Here is a 17,144-nt window from a genome sequence, read left to right on the forward strand (position 1 = left end):
CAGCAGGAACACTGCTGCAATATTTTTTTCAATGCTTTAAACCAATACTGGTCTATTCCAGTAGCATAAGATTTGGACTTAAAAAATGGGGCTGATTTGCTTGAAAGTTAAGCATGTTGGTTGTTTTCAGGAACTTTTCAGAATATTTACAGTGCCTGCTGTCATTCTGCATCTTTAGTCTTCTTGAAGGCAAACTTCTCAGTGTCTTGTATTACAGAAGGAATTGTGCAACATCACTTCTGGAAGATGATAAATAGCCACCCAGCCCTCCAACCTTGTAATTAATAAAAAATAAAATGGAAAAATAATCAGGTCCTTTTGTCTACAGTTTCTGTGACACAACAAAAGTTGTTTTATGTAACAGTATTTCTCAGCTCACTCAGTGAACTGTGTAATTGTTGTCATCCCTTTTGAATACCTTCTCCCTTCTGTCGCTTACTGAGGAAATTCTGAACAGCAACTATTTAAGCAGCAGAGCTGAAACCAAACAGCAAGGCTGAGCTCTTGCCCACTGCCAGCACTTGTGCTCGTCCTGCAGGTCACAGCCCCACTGCCCCCACCAGCCCCACTGTCCCACGTGGGAGGACCGTTGGCAAAGTCTGAGCTGCAAGAGAACTAGTAAGCCAGAGTCGGCTCTAAAAGGATGGTAAGTGCTAAGCACTGCTGCCAGCACCAGTCCCCAGTGCCCTCAGCCCTCCCACCTGGGCAGGACAAGGCAAATCCCCCTGGCGCCGGGTCCCTGGGCTGAGGGGAGCGGGCACTGCCGGTGCTGTGACGCTGCACACGCTGGAGCTGGGGAGTGCTAGATTGTGATTATTGGCCACTTGGAGTATTTTTAGCAACTTGCCAAGGTTTACCCCGTGATTTATTGCGGAGGAAACAAACTCAAGCACTAACAAATGAAAATATGTAAACGCAGACTTTTCAAGTCAATAGGAAGGTATTCAACTTCTTCAGAGCCTTGGGAGGCACGCAGCTGGCTGGGGAGCCAACTGCTGGGGAGCCAACTGCTGGAAGCACCACTTTGATTAAGAAGCAACTGAAATGTCATCTCAGTAGTCATATTTAAGTCACTTACAGGTTTATGGTGAAAAATTCCATACACATAATACTTTCCAATTGTCATTCCTAAAACCGTGTTCTAGATTTGCTGGAATTTCAACAACTTGTTGGCAACACATTTTGTATCACTTTTTCCTAACACCAAAGCACTCCAGGTATCTACCATCTAGAACTTTATTACTTCAAATTAGTGTATCTCATCAGTGAAAACACAGTATCATGAAAAAAATACTGGAAATAATGAAATACCCAGGAAACAGCTTCCTCTTCTCCCAGTATCAAACTAGCAGAGTGAGCAGCAAGAAGCGCTCTGTGCCTGCCACCACCTCGAGCAGCTCGGCGGAAGATGCAGTGATACACGTTTCCTGATCGTCTTTTCAGCAGAACACAGTATCTATCTTTTCCTATAGAAAATAAGTGAAATAAACTGCCAAATTACCAAACTCTGGGATTGTTTTTTTCCCCCACATTTGGACATGTCAGTTGACATTCAAAATGCCATTGTGCAGAGCCAGCTAACTCGTACAAAGTCTTTTTTTGGTACAAGAAACCCAGCAGAGAGAACTTCACCAAGCAATTCTTTGTTAGCATAACATTTGACCTTGTATCTCTCTGGAAATCATACAACTTTGCTAATGCAGTCCTTACAGAATTAATCAAGCAGATAGTTAGACCCTAGTTACTATGAACCCAGCCAATTATGAGCAGCACTGAAATTCGTCACTGGCTTGTCCAACTACATTTTCCAACATAAAGATCAACAGAACTGTGTGGAAATGAGGCCCCACTCAGACCTCCATGACCTGGACACTGTGGACTAGAACCACTAGCAAGGCCAATGCCTTCAGGAACAAAGTATTCCAGAGAAAAAACCTTACCTCTTGGGTCTCCATTACCTGCTGTTCTACAACAGCAAGAAACACCCTTCACCCTCTGTTTGACCAGGGAAGCCAGAATAAGCAATTCCCTGGGAGTTCAGAGCTCTTTACTTGCATGACATCCACAGGACCAGGAAGGCCAAACACATCCCATGGCTGTTTGGGGTGGGAGGGGAGGCTCCCTGTGCAGTTTCTCCCTCTGTCCAGAGAAGTCAGCACAGATTTCAGAGGCCAGGGAAAGATGAGAGGGTTACAGGCAGTAGCAGCACTAACAGATAAGCAAGGCAAAGAAACCCTAAAAGGAGCAGGGCAGAGAGAGGGACAAAGGAGATGGGCACTAGAGCCCACTTCACCACAGACCTCAAAACTCCCGAAGAACCCGTAAGTTGCCTCAGAAAGCACCAGTACTTACAGCTTTAGCAAAAATGACCATCAGCTCTGGGAACTGGTGTGTGAGGAGGGCAAGCATTGCTGAAAAGGAGCACAGGCCTGCTGTGAAATGGATGAAAAAGGGAAGCTCCTTCTGTGGGTACACGGAGACTTCGTGAAATGCTGAAAGGAAAAAAATGTAGAACATGGATGTTTGATAATCAAGGATATTTGATAATTTCTGAATTATTTACACAGCCTTGTGACTCCGTTCTAGACTTTCAGAAGGACTAAGTGTGGATTCAAAGCCACTGTGCAGCACCTTAGGTCCCAGTACTTAAACTTCTTTAAAAATTTCTCCCTACATTAATGCTTGGCTTAATTATTAATAGTCATTACATCCTTATATTACAAATCTTTTAGGGACATGAGTTAGTGGTGAATTTGGCAGTGCTGGGTTAGTGGTTGGACCTGACGACCTTAAAGGTCTTCTCCAACCAAAATGATTCTGTGATTCTATTATTCACCCTCACTTGCGCAGGCTGAGTTTTGGAAGCATTTAATCTGGCTTTGCTTTTGGTACCTACCCTCTCATCAGGATGGAGGTAAGAACTGTAAAATTCACAAGCTGTCAGAACTACCTATCCCCATTTAAACAATTCAGGTGTTTTCAAACCCCTGAAGCACTAATCCTGTTACCTGGAGAGCACAGCAAATCTCCCCAGCCTGCATAAAGCTCAGCAAGTACAAAACTACCATCATGCTACATACACATGCAAGGGAGCTCCTTAATACTCTTCCAAGATTTCTGGTTGGTAGGCTACAGTAAATTTTTTTAGAGCAGCTGACAGAGCAGACCTCAAAGAAAACAGTACCAGGACTAGGTTATAAATTCTGTACATAGCAGTTCCTTGCAATTTCCAATCTGTGCTAACAAAACCAAAAGAAGGTGATTAGACAGGCCAAGGGCTGGCACATGGAGCTGCCACACTGAGCTTTCAGCACTCAAGACACCACTGGTTAGTAGCTGAGGACCTTTTTGGTGAATGTGCAATTACTGGCCCTGCATACTTCCAGCTCCTTTACCCAAAAATTATAAAGGGGTTTTGAATGAAGAAAAAAACCATCATTTCTATAGACAAAAGTAATGATGAAATAGCTGCACACTTCCTGACAAGCCATTTTTAAACCTAAGAAAAGCCTCAAAACTTAAGCAAGTCTTTTTGTAAAGCAAGAAAATACAATTGTATTCATTTTTAAACTGAAGCCTGAGGAGGAAAGAGACACTTGACCCTCCCAGTTACTGCTCCTGAATGCTGGCACAGGAAAGCCACCACTGTCAGAGCAAGCCCAACTGCCTTGTGCTCTTGCAACTCATTAATAGCAAAGTGCTGGGGCTTCGTTTTGCTTTTAAGTATATGATTTTAGAGCACAACCAAGCAGAACTTTTGGAGTTCCATGTCTAATGCCCATCAGAGATGCTGAATGATACCTAGGGGTTATCAGCTCACCTCAGCATGCACCCAACCCAGACAGGCTGTGGGACACTGTGACAGTAACACACTGGACTGAGCAGCCAGAGGAACCACTGGCCTACTAAGGAACACTCTTGTGCTCTCATACTGTGTAGAAACTCACCTGGTTTTTAAAACCTGGAGCAAGATAATTTAGGAAAGGTCCTGACTTAAGTTAAAAAAATGTAAATAAAAAGAAAAAATAGGAAAGATTCTTTTTCCACATTGGGAAATCAAAATAAAATCCAAAGTAGGTAAGAAAAACTAAAGATAATTCTGTACTTTCACGGCCATTTGAGAATTGTTACTAGTCAGACCAATACAGGATTTCTGAATCATTGATTTGGTCAACATTATTTTAAATATATTTTTTTTAAATGAAGTGTCAAGAATTCTCAAGGAAATACTGCAATAAAAGTGTTAAGATGAATTTATTTATGGGTAGTTTTATATTTAAAACATAACAGGAATGCGTGAGTGATCGTGTTGAAATATCTGCATGTGCTGGTGTTTAATTATGCTGGGAAGTCTACAATTTAGGGTTAGTTGCTAACCAAGGAATTCCTTGTGCAATATCCTGCATAAGTGAGAAATGAGTAATTTAAAGCAGTCTGGGGGCAAATTTAAATTACACATTTTAAATATAACCTCAGGCTTTTAAATAGAAACATGTATGTGTAGTTTTCCTTTCCACAGCTGCTGTCTCAGTGGGTCTGTTGCTGCTTTTGCAGTAGCCCCTACCAGCCCCATGGGACTTGCATTTCTTCATGATGTGGACACTCACCCCCAAAAGAATCCTATTAACTTGTACAATTAACGGTCCAATTCTAATCTAAATTAATGCTATCTTCCTAAATACAATGAGCACAGGCCCTACTGAGTTTGTTTGCCTTACCTAAAGAAAATAAACATGTAGGATCAAAACTGCACAAAGTAATCTTTAAGTAAAGGGCAGCTGGAGAAGAGTTACTGTTCAGTGTCAAGAGTCAGTGTAAATCCATACAAATACCTACATGGATGAAAATTTCCAGGAAGCATAAAGACCAGCAGACAAATATGTACCAGGGAAGTAAGGAGAGAAAGCCATACATATTATATGAAGATACAGACAAACCAAGGATTCTTGGTTTGATCAGAGCCAGGTTCTGCTGGTTTCCTGGGTGCAGGGCTGAAACCAGGCATTTATTCCTTGCTGAAAGGAAACAGCTCTTCTCCAACAGCAGTCAAATCCATGACTTCTTTTAAAAGAAGGAATTTAAAGAACTGGTCCATTTTGTTGTTGTCAAAGTTGGCCAAACTCAGTCTGAACACACTGCACAGAACCTTCACCTCTGGAGGGCTTGGCTGTGACAGAGTCAAGCCAACATTCACCACACACACACGCCAAGTGCTTCAGGATGTCTCAGGAGGGACATCAACAAATAGCTGAGCCCCCTTCACAGGAAGCTCAAACTAAAATATCACAGTAAGGTAAATACAGAATACCACAAGCTGCACATCCTTAGCTTCTGTTTTATTATCATTACTGCTTAGAAACCACTTACTTGGCAACAGTTCTCTGTCTGCTGTTTCTGTGCAACTTGGGTAGGGATAGAAGAGATGACCTTTCTCTAACGGGTATGGGATCATCCTAAATGCTGAAAGAAGAGGGAGTGACATTAGACCTACATCTAAACCAAGTGACCAGCTTCTCACAAAGAGAACCAATCGTGCTTGAGATGAACAGAGCAGAGAGAGAAGTCTATTGGACAGGAAAAAAATAAACCAAGAAGGGATACTTACTGCCTTCCCACGTGCAGTGCAGCAGGTTTAGAGCCCCTTCTATCCTCTTCCAGTGCTGGAGGTGAAAAAAGGCATATGCTACTGCCTCACTGTCCCCTCGTTTTAGAATATGCTCTGGAGGCAGCACTAAGCTTTTCATTTCTAGTAAATACTGAAAGGAAAAACAGAAAACACACTTTGCTACATGGAATATTCCAAAATCTTTAGCTGTGAAACAGAAACGATCATTTGAGGCACAACAGAGCATATCCCACAGGGACCAACTAACACCTGGTGAAGCCCTCCTGACCCAGCAGGGACCTGTACTCACATGGGAAGGGAAAGGCACCAGAACACACACCCGAGTAAGACTCTTAAATTGGGATTTTCACACACAAAATATTAGGGAGGAAAAAACACATCGTCAGTATGGCAAAATGAAAATACATTCCTGTAGAATATACATAAAGTATAATGCTGCAGGTACAACACCAGTGAGCTACAAGTTTAGGATAACAAAAAAAAATAAAAATTAATGGTATTTTTGCTCATCATTTAATCACTGAAAGTTTCAATGCACTAAGTACTTGTTAGCACTTAAGGATGATTAGCAAACCAGAAAGTGTCAGTGTGCTAACCCAAGGAAGAATAAACTAGAAAAATCTTGTTTTAATGTGGTTTTACTGGACTACCACAAAGTATCTCTGATTTTGTATTTTTTCAATTTCAGCCTCCTCGCCACAACTGCAGAATAGCTGATGCACAGAAGGGTCAAAGAACACAAGGATGAATCATTTTCCATTTCCCTTGAAACACAGGACATGCAATTTTGTTTTCTCATGGTACATTAAAAAAAGACAGGTATTCATTTTATCTTAGCTTTTAAAGAGATAATTTTTACCAGTATGAAATGACAGTTTCAGCTCTACAATTTACCTGCAAGTTGTTCTCTCCCAGCATATAGTGTCTCATTCAATAACAGCCAAAGTTAATCCACATCTTTGATCAATGTAGCTGGCAATTCCTTTGACTGTCTCCCAAAGTGTAAGAATGCAGCTAACTCACCGATTTATTTCAGCAGATGCCACAAACTATGAGATTATTTACTAATCCAGTTTGAGGACTTAACTTTTCCCATTCAGGTTCTTGAAGGAATGCAGGAGGGGTTGTGCCCTGGCCAAATAAAGCACATTTACTGCCTGGCTAGGTTCTTCTCTTAGTGCCTTGGGCCTGCACTCCAGAGGGTAATATTCTTGCTAATCCCCTCTAATCCTCTTCAATTTCCCCCCCCCTCCTTTTTTTACTTTTTTAACACAGTAAAGGATCACTCACACAGGGCTTCTGTGGGAAAATGGTCTCAAATATCTGACCCTTGCCCTGCCTGCTGATGCTCTGCAGTGCCCACCCTCTCACTGCAGGGCTGTAGGGAGCACCGGGTGGCAGCCGCCCCTGCGCCCAGCTCCCCACAGCAACACAGAAATCCCACACTCTGGCAGGTTTTCAAGCCCATGTTTAACCATAAAGCAGGCAAGGTATCAGTGCTGAGAGTGCCTCAGAACATACAGATTTAAGGAAGCCTTTCTGCACAACCAAAACATGGAAGATTTTCAGATGACGACTGGAAATGATTGTTCCAGACGTTACCGACACGCAGTGACAGATCCCTGATTTGAAATAGTTTGAGCACCATTTTTGTTGCCTTCCTAACTTTCCAAACAAACCCATCCTTGTAAAAGCATAACTCAGAACAAAGAGAAACAACCATTATTTTATTTTCCTTATGTAAAACGATGTTATGTGCAAAGATAACCCCTTTCATTAGATGCAAGAACAAAGGATTTCTCCTTTACTCATTGACTTTTAGTCCATGGGACAGAACAGACTGCAAATTCAAAACAGATTTTCTTCCCCACAATTCCTCTGTTACCCACTGGGCAAGTTATTTCACTTGTTTGTGCCCTTGTTCACTTGTCTGCTTTGACTATGAGCATTTCAGAGGTCTAGGCAGCCAGCACCCATACAATTCTGCCTTGCTATCTCATACATCAGTTTCAAGGCAGAATTGTAACAAAAAAATAATCATGAAGGTGACTTGATAGAAGATTAAATTACTGCAACCTGGCCTTGGTTTCTGTGATTGTCTGTAGAACTATGGAATATATTTTGCAAACAGCCTGTTCAAAATCATATCTAACTTCTTTAAAAAGGCGTGTGAGGCTCCTGAAACAACTGGAGGATACACAAAATAAAAGAACTTTCAGATAATGATAATGCGTTATAATCTTCTCCCCCTAAAGGCAGAGGCTAAAGAAAAATCTGTCTGAGACTGTCTGAAATGAACTTGCTACGCTCTTGATCAGTCATGCAAACAAGCAGCAATTTCTCCCAGCAATTAGCTCTCTCAGTGCACATTCTATTGGATTGGACAGGCAGACAGAGCAGAGCGGCTGGATCATTCCAGCCTTCACAGCAACAGTCACTCGGACTCCACCATCATTTGCAGAGGATTAGGTCTAGGACTAAGCCAACCTTCTGCATTCAAGGTTTCAAACTGAATGCATCACCAGTACTAGCCCAGGAAAAAGCAACAGAAGACTTAATTTTTACCCAACGCTCAGTACAGTCTGTATCTTGGCCACTTAATGTCAGACATTAAATTGCTGTAGCCATATTGACTCTTAACCTTGTTTACATGTGGATAAAGAAAATGACTGTAGATCTTTCAATAACCATAGTTCTGGAGCCACACTTGGAAGTGCAGCAGAATAGGGTACTTTGAAACATTATGAGTGGTTATTGTTTCGAGAACTTAACCTGGCTTCACGGATTTTAAATATCTGAATGTGTATTTATTAATGCTTACCCTACCCAATAAGGGGCCTTCAATTACACATTACTGGATTTTCCAACGTGTCAGAAAATGTTGAGTTTAAATTTTTTGGAGAAAACTGTGTTTGGTCATCACCTACTGCAAAGAACTACTTCTGGCCACCAAACATTTATGATACAAATATTAACAACTCCACGGCTGGAGCTGTAACCAATTTCAAGAAAACGTGTCTATAAAGGCTCCAATAACCAGATGATAACATATCATGACGTTTTTCAGAGGACAATAAAAAGTGGTCTAATAGGAAATACTCTTACCTTTGGAACATGAGGGTTAAATTCCACAGCTCTGTGAATTGCTTCCACAGCATTAATTTCTGCTGTACTGAGCCCTCTTTTGGAGGCAGTTTCTGGGGAGAACCTGAAGGGAAAAACCCATGCTGAACAAAAGCAATAAATGCTAACCAGGTGTTTATTTGTTTTGCAAGCTTGGAGTTCACTATAAATTGTCTGATCTACTAAGAAAGATAAACAAAGCCTTCTAGGAGACAAATGTTGAAATTAATTTAGGTATCTCAATTGTCATCCATGCCCTATGACAAAGTTACATTTAATTTTTTGAAGCTTCATGTCAATCACAAAAGGCAACTGAGTGCCCAGTCCTTGGAAGGGTTGCTACAACTTCACCTGCTCGAGGTAGGGCCCCAGTCAGCTGTGCACAGGGACCAGAATTCAAGTGCAAAGCCAGCACAGACAGCCTGCACCCAACCCACAAACCAAAGAACCGCTGAACATATCAAGAGACTGAAAACAAACCTTATACAAAAGCACGTGTGTGTACGGGCCCTTGAAACACCTCTTCATCTTTATTAACTTCATGGATACTCAAAAGAACCTTTAAGTTACATTTAACTACTCACACACATATAGAAATGCTCTCAGAAATGTAAGTGGTACATATTGGATTTGGACCTTTTCAATTCCTATTTTACAGCATAAGCCAAGATGAGCAACAAACCACTGCTTTCACCAATGTGCTTCTCACCTTTCTGAAACAGCTCTGGCCTTTAGCAGGGCTGCTGTGTAACATATTGCTGCCGATTTTGGAAGACTGATATCTACAATAAAATAAAATAATTAAGCTGTAGGATTCTAAGGCAAGACAAACATTTTCAACCCACATCCTTTGAGCTTAAAGATTTTTACTTGGGCAGACAATGAATGTAACATCTGGAACATTTCAGCTATGATTAGAAACTCTGAACTTCTTTGCACAGCCTCCTCTACTCACCACTCAGAGTAAAAACTTGGGAGTTGTAGTTACGTGTAAAGTGTAATTTTTTTTCTTCTAAATATACCAAGACACTGAAACTGAATTCAGGGAGAAATGCATGTGTAAATACACACTTAAGAAAACTGTACTTTTCCTGTATTAACCCATGAAGGTTTAAAATAATCTTCTAATCTTTACCTAATTTGGCAACTGCACCTGAACAGTTTTACATAACACTGAAAGACGGACAAGAAGCTGACCAAAATCATTACAATAGAGACAGGTAGACAAATTTTAATGAAAATGCACTTTCCATCCCTTTCCAGTTCCACAGGGAAAAATTCTATTAGTTGCAGGTTTTGTAGAATACCTGAGGGCAAGTTTGAGCTGACAATTACAGATTAGAAGGTTAGCACTCCACAGTACAAGTTTACTTTAAAAAGCAGACAAAGTCTGGGGTCTAATTCCCAGGTACCATGTTGTGTATAGTCAGATGGCTCTTGCTTTTTTTGTAAATCCCATCCTGGGCTTGTCCATCACTTACTAGATGTCTGGCTGTCGTGTCAAGCAAAACACAGGGGTGCTGCAGAGAGCTTGAAGCTCATACTCACTTTTCCAGATGCTGAGAAAAAAATCAGCAACCCTTTCTTAAGAAAGTTTTGCAATTCCTGATGTTAACATGAAGAAGCAACAGGAAAAGAGCAAATGGTTTTGTTAAATTAGTAAGAATCTTGAGAAAAACATGGATGCACCAGGAGCAGGCTGCTAGAATGGCCACACACCAGGGGCATAGGATTTGGGCAAGAATATCAGACTTTTGATTCCCTGAAGCAATAAAGAACAGAGACACAAGAAAGAACACACCCAAGGACAGGGAAAAGTTGCCATAAAACACTGCTTCTATTGTCCCTCCATTCTGAAGGTGATCTGAAGAACAGCTCTGACAGCAGCACCTCATCCCCCAACAATGTGGGCACAGTCTAGGTGGGATGTAACAAAAATAATGATAATCCTTGAATTGAAACAAAGTAAACTCCAAGATTTCTTTACAGATTCTAAGTAACTTAAAAATTTTAAAAAAAGTAATTAATGTGCAATTTAGCTTGCCTACATTTGACTTCATTATCCAAAACAAGACAACTTGGGTCCCACTCTGGAAGCACCTATTTGTCACCAATGAAGGGAATTTTAGTTGACTAGCTGAGGTCATGGGTAGACATCTGGTTTTGGACAGACACACCTTGCTCACCACCCCTCTGCTTTTATACAAACCCACCATGTTTCCCACCTGGAATTTCTTACCATCATACTTTGCTAAAACTGCCTGGACATCTGCATAAGCCTGTAACTCCAGCAGTGCCTCCAAGAGGTTCTCATGAATATTCAGCATGCTGAGAAGTGGAAACTCTTTCATCAACTGCAAATCAGTAAGGAGAAATAAATTAGATACCTCCAGAATTGCACTTGAATCCCTGAAATACTTAAGAGAAATCAGTACAACAACACAAGCTTTTTCAGTGTTCTGTTCTCTTGGTGTTAGGAACTGGCACAAAAGCAGAATGAAAAGACCTGCTTTTTTTCTACCTGGAAGGCACCACTTTTTTCCTATATTCATCTACAAGGAAACCAGCATGAGGTTCAATACCACATGCTCTCAGTCCAAATTCACACACCTCCCACAGTCAGTTCTTCTGGTCAGTAAAAATAACTCCCGATACACCTTGGGCAAGCGAAAGAAAAATGATGAAATATAAAGTTGGCTACTTTGACATGTTAGTCATTGAATCCAGCATGAAGCAAAGAACTGTGAACATATGACATTATACAACACAAAAATTTAAAACCTGGAGGTAGGAACTTAAAAAACTGTTCTCAAAAAAACCCATAGAATCATTATGTGCAAATCTCATTGCAAAATAATTGAATTCGATTAACTATGTTGCCTAGAAAAGAACTTTAAATGTCAATTCAGACAATGTGACTGAAAACAACAGGAGTTGATAACTTTTCTTTTACTTACATCTCTCATCATTTTTACTGCTTCTCGTATTCTTCCAAGTTTTCTGGCACACATAGCCAGTCTCCTTTTCACATACACCACTACATTGGTGTCTCTTCCTGATCAAAAAGAAAAAAATCAGTCCATCAGTTTCAATCCTTCTCTCACTCTCCCTCTCTCACCACTTCTCCCAGAAGAAACCCCCCAAGCTTTCCCCATCCACATGTAAAAGCACAAATTAATTACTACTGTTGTCCCAAGCAAGGCCAATCCAGAGCAATGCCAAAAAGTTTTTCCTAGGTTAAATGACAACAAATTCTCCTTCTTTTTTCCCTGAAGTGTCAGGTGGGATAAAAGAAGGTGCTACTGACAGGCACTAATTGCCTCATTAGCCTTCTCTGTCTATGCAGCCTTCCCAGATCAGGTCAGTGAGACAACCCACGATGAGCACACAGCACAAATGCCACTTGTTAGATTTATTTGGGTACTGCAAGAGGTCACACAGTACACACCATGCACAGCATAGCTATAGTAGTAGAAACTACCTCACTGAACTGGGAATAAAACCAGAATCCCAAATTATAACTAGTTTTTAATTTCTGCTCACACAAAACCAAGAGTTTATGTGATTCAGAAGAGCTTACTCAGCTGTGCTTCATGCTGAGGACTCTGGGAATGGCAGTTCTGGGACCTCCTGTAAATCATTTCTCCTGCTTTCAGAGCCTGCTTGAAATACCTCTCAGCATCCACAATAGTTGTTGCTTCTTCTTCAGCCAGGAGCACATATGCAGTGGCACAACTGTAATAAGGAAAAGCCCACTAATTATTCTCAAGGGACAAAGTTTAGTAGTTTTTGAGTAAGTGTGAAGAGCAGTAGAACTGGGCAGTTTTCATTTATGTTTAATATCTAAGCATTGACAATATTAAAGTACCAAAATATTGACCCGAGTTCAAATGGTGTCAGGAAAACAGAAACCTTTTCCATTTTACACAAACCCCACATATTTGGAGAAAGAACAGAAGAATTGTAACAGCAAGTCAAATTATTTTCTTTCAAATATTAAAAACACTCTGGAGAGGCTTTCTGTGTTTGCTTTGCTCTTTTAAAACCAGGAGGTAGACATTTTAGGCAAAACCAACCAGGCCACATAACAAAACAGATCACAGAAATGCATTAAATTCTTTGGTTTGTGTTACAGGTGTTTTCACATCCCTTACACAAGTGGCATCTGTCAACTCCAAACACAGTTATTACCCCAATGCCACCTCTGGAACACATGAACTCATACTCACTTTAGACTGCTACATATCTAAGATTTTTCATTTGTTATTGCTACTGATAAGAATATTTTTTTAAAAACTTCCCCAAGAAAATGGGAGAATAAAGGCTATTTTTTAATAGAGCAGTTCAATACTTCAGTGCAACTGACAGCCCCACGTGCAACTCTCAGTCCCAGATGTCCCCCTTAAGCTGAGTGTGCTCAGCATTGCTCCACTTAACCCTTCACACTGGAAATTCACCAACTGAACTCATCCTCTAAACTTACTCATTGTTCAACTCCAAAGCTTGATAGGCTGCTTTAATCCGGGCTTGAGGGTTCCTCTCTCGCCAGGCTTTCTGCATAACTGTTAGAAAACATGGAAAAGCAGGTGAGGAAAGAGGCACTGGGGAAACCCCCAGGGGCAGCTGCTCATGGCTCTGTAGGAACATTCATTTTGGGTTCACAAATTCCTGTTTGCTATAGGACAGTTATAGGGAAAAGGACACAAGTGTTTAAATTCCAGCAAGAGTTGCTACCACAAGCAGCAGAATCTTACAACTTCTCATTACACTCTGAATTTAATTAGAAGAGGCAACACCACCAGGCAGGTCATTCACTGACCATCTCAGAACCCCACACTGAGCAGCCCAGGCAAGATAAGACTATAATAATTTATCATCTTATTAGAAAGAGTTCCAAGGAACAATTAAAAAGGGTGAAATGTATCTACTCAAGAGGGTTTTTTGAATTACATGAGCTCAAAATTACAGTCAGATAAGGAGCAAACAAAAGTTCAGTGTAATGACTCTAAACCCCTCCCCATTACACTGTCATTATGGAAACAGGGAAATCCCAAACTGAAAAACCAACTTCTAGCAAAAGAAAAACAACATGCTTGGAGCTACCATTTTCTATGCAGCACTAATAGCTTTCACACCAAGGAACAGCTCTGAAAGTTCTCCAAAACCTGACACTCCTGGAGTTACATATCTGGCCTATCTCAAGTACAATAAGCAAACTGAAGAATCTATACATGTTTCTTTTGGAACAAAACCTTCTGCTGTCCAGCAAGAATAAGGTGGAAAAATGTTGGAGTTTTCTTTTGGAAACAAAATATTAGTCTTGGCTTAGTGAGCGAGACAATACACTCCATTTGTGAAACAAAAACACAGGGTTCATGCCAAGCCTGTCACAGCCAGCTGACAGGTGAGGCTTCCGGAAGGCGACAGACTGACAAGAGTTCACACCTAGTCTGACAAGAACCAGGTAGAGAACCTTTTCTACACTAAACATGTAGGGGACAGAAAAAATTCTAGAGACTGAACTATTCATTACTAAGGTTTAAACAAGAGCAAGTCTTTGGCTGTTGAGAATACAATCCAGGTTTCACTATCGTGCTGTTGATTCTTTGAAAAGCGCAAGATCTTAAAGATACGTCAGGACCCCGAGAGCCTCGGAACAGCATGGAAAGCACAAGGGAAAAAAAAATATTTTCACTAGAGACACCCATTAAGCCTCCTAAGCAGTAATGAAAGGCTAGAATGTCACACAATAATTGACATCAAGTCTACCCAAAAGCCCAGGTCTCCAGGTGAGACACCCCCGCCCCTGGTACCTGTGTCCGAGGGCCGAAGCGCGTCCGTGTCACATGTGAAGAAGTTCTGGTGATCTTGAGCAGACAAATTCATGTCATAGTATGTAAGAGGCTCCTTTCCAGTCACCCACATGTATCTTTAAAGGGAGAGATTTCAGTAAGAGACACTCCTAATAAATAGCAATGCTGATACCAAGGGGGATGAAGCCAGTGCAGAAAATCTATATTATTCAGAGACTGGAGCTACTAACCAGACATTTTTGAGTATTATTGTTCCATAATCTGTACAGGTTACCAGAAGAATTCCTGTAGAGGTTAAAAAAAGTCTTTCTGATCCTAAAGTTCTACACAGCTTAGGAACTTCCGAGGAAGCAGATTTTCCTATGAAATAACACAAGATTTATAACACACCCATATCAATTTAATAAAAGATAATTTAAATCCAGAATCACCATCTCAACCTCTGATTAAAGTAGTAACAGCTGTAAGAACAAGACTTTCACGGTGTTTTTTAAAAGAGGAGGAAAGTAATTCTGGGAATATCTTTCTCCTACTTTACTCTCAAAAAACCTGGTGATGTTACAGTAATATTTGCATTCTTAACATTGAAACTGCCAAAGCTTGGACAGGTGCCTTTTTATCACAGGACTGGTACCAATCACCTCAGCTCGCAAGTCTCAGCTGTCTCCCCTGCTACTAGAGCAAGCAGTGTGAAGATGTGTATGCTCCTGATTAGTTTTAAAAATCTGCAGTGGAAAGTAAGATCATTCATACCTGCTGTACTCTGCCCCTCTGAAAAGATGGAGAGGATTTCGCCACACTTTGCACTCTGGAAAAAGAGAAGTAGCAAGTGTCTAATGTTACTGAAACAGTTTTAGCTAAATGTGTAATACATTTTCTAAATTATTTTAATGATTATGTTAGATCAAAGACACATTCTTACTTTATCCATGCTGTTATTAAACAAATACAATATAAAATGTAGGCCTTTCTCCAGCTACTACAAGCACCACTGTAGAGTCAAAGCCATTTAAAAGCCATTTCATGTGAATCAGCCACCTGGAAGTTTAGGGAGACTGCTGGAACACAGGAACAATCACCTGGCATGTTCTGCCTGCTGGTCTCATTCTCTCCAGCCAAGAATGCTGCTGGTGCTGCAGGGCTGTTCTCTGCCCCGCCGATGAGGGGCCTCAGGTGACTGACAGAGACCTGCTCGATGAAAGACGTGCCATACTTTCGGAAATGCCACCACTCAAACACCTGTCAGGGGACAAGAAAGCACCAGAGATTTCCTTAGGCAAGACCCTTCCAACATAAACAAGGACACACCTACATAAAAGGCTTATCACAGGCAGGATCTATCTCCTTACATGAATTTCCTGAAGCACATTTTTGTAAATGGGTTTAATTGCCAAGAAGAGACGTTTTCTAGAGCTTCTAACACTGAACATAAAGATTAACCCAGCAGATTTGCACGTGGTGCCACAGAGCTGTCACTGCAGGAACAGCTGCTCTGTCAGAACTGACCCTGCAAGGGCAGCCCCTTGGTTTGGTGCAAGGCCAGGCACATCTGTGCACTCTCACTGAGGGGCTGAATTACTGGCTCATTTTCACACCTAAGCTGTTAAGATAGCAACATGATGATATGTGCACAAAAGCCCCCCAAAAACACAGTGGAAGGTTAAACTCTTAACTACCTAGCTTGAAAAAGATAAAAATCTCAGTGTTTTGTTTACCCAGAGAAGTCTGCAGAGCTTGCAGGTGTATTTTGCATTTTTGATATATGTATGTATACACCAACATGTACGTATACACATATGTGGACACATCCCTCCTTAAAAGGAGCCAGACTTCCTAGAAGTACAAGTTATTTTCCACAGTCACCTCAAGGCACAACACATGTACAACACATCAGAGAAGATGCCAAACAGCAAGTTCCTTCCTAGTACAAAGGCACCCTCTAGAGTCGGATCCCAAAAGAAGCCAATTGCATTTACCCCTAATGGAAACATCCCCGAGGAGCTGAAGCTGCTACAAAACGTGGACTACTTACAAATATCAGTCCTGATATAAAAGATGAAGTCACTGTAAGTGCAAAGTAGAATTTTGGAGTCAAAGTGCTTAAGAAAACAGCCACTGTAAAGGGAGATAAAGGCAAATACTTAACAGGCAGAACTGAAAAACACAAACACCTTGTTATTAAACAGTGTCATATTAAATATTATGCACACATAGAACACAGCACTAATAACTGTACAGATAACATGACTTTGTTTCAGAATCCTTTCCATCCATTACTTTCTCTTTGCAACAGCCCACGACAGGGAGTTAGGATCTACTGCCAATCTAAACATTCGGTGTAAGTTCCTCAAGGTGTTATTGCCCCGTAGAACAGAAACGCGCTGTTCTGCTGCCAAGTCACACTCACACAGACGCTGCACAGCCCGCTCCCTCCCGCCACCGCCGGGCAGGGAAGGCAGTTTCCCAGCGCTTCCCCGCGGTTCTGCCCCAGCCCGTCCCCAGCTGCGTCACCCGGACACCGGCCGGGGACACCGGGCAGCTCCTGCCGCCGGGACCCGGGACGGGGACACGGGGCGGGCAGG

General features: G+C 41.4%; 1 protein-coding gene across 1 annotated transcript in view; it reads right to left on the reverse strand.

Moving 5' to 3' along the window:
* Positions 1 to 17,144, reverse strand: part of ST7L (suppression of tumorigenicity 7 like) — a 23,159-nt gene that overhangs the window by 1,319 nt on the left and 4,696 nt on the right. The window contains exons 2-14 of the mRNA XM_010002222.1: positions 16,595 to 16,677; positions 15,642 to 15,801; positions 15,316 to 15,370; positions 14,563 to 14,678; positions 13,233 to 13,311; positions 12,330 to 12,484; positions 11,707 to 11,804; positions 10,989 to 11,103; positions 9,459 to 9,531; positions 8,732 to 8,834; positions 5,606 to 5,756; positions 5,368 to 5,460; positions 2,353 to 2,492 (exon numbers count right to left, since the gene is read on the reverse strand). Of these exons, the coding sequence (XP_010000524.1) occupies positions 2,353 to 2,492; positions 5,368 to 5,460; positions 5,606 to 5,756; positions 8,732 to 8,834; positions 9,459 to 9,531; positions 10,989 to 11,103; positions 11,707 to 11,804; positions 12,330 to 12,484; positions 13,233 to 13,311; positions 14,563 to 14,678; positions 15,316 to 15,370; positions 15,642 to 15,801; positions 16,595 to 16,677 (1,421 nt within the window). The remainder of the gene's footprint in view (positions 1 to 2,352; positions 2,493 to 5,367; positions 5,461 to 5,605; positions 5,757 to 8,731; positions 8,835 to 9,458; positions 9,532 to 10,988; positions 11,104 to 11,706; positions 11,805 to 12,329; positions 12,485 to 13,232; positions 13,312 to 14,562; positions 14,679 to 15,315; positions 15,371 to 15,641; positions 15,802 to 16,594; positions 16,678 to 17,144) is intronic.

Source organism: Chaetura pelagica, unplaced genomic scaffold (assembly GCF_000747805.2).
Source record: "Chaetura pelagica isolate M959 unplaced genomic scaffold, ChaPel_1.0 scaffold181, whole genome shotgun sequence".
Taxonomy (NCBI): Eukaryota; Metazoa; Chordata; class Aves; order Apodiformes; family Apodidae; genus Chaetura; species Chaetura pelagica.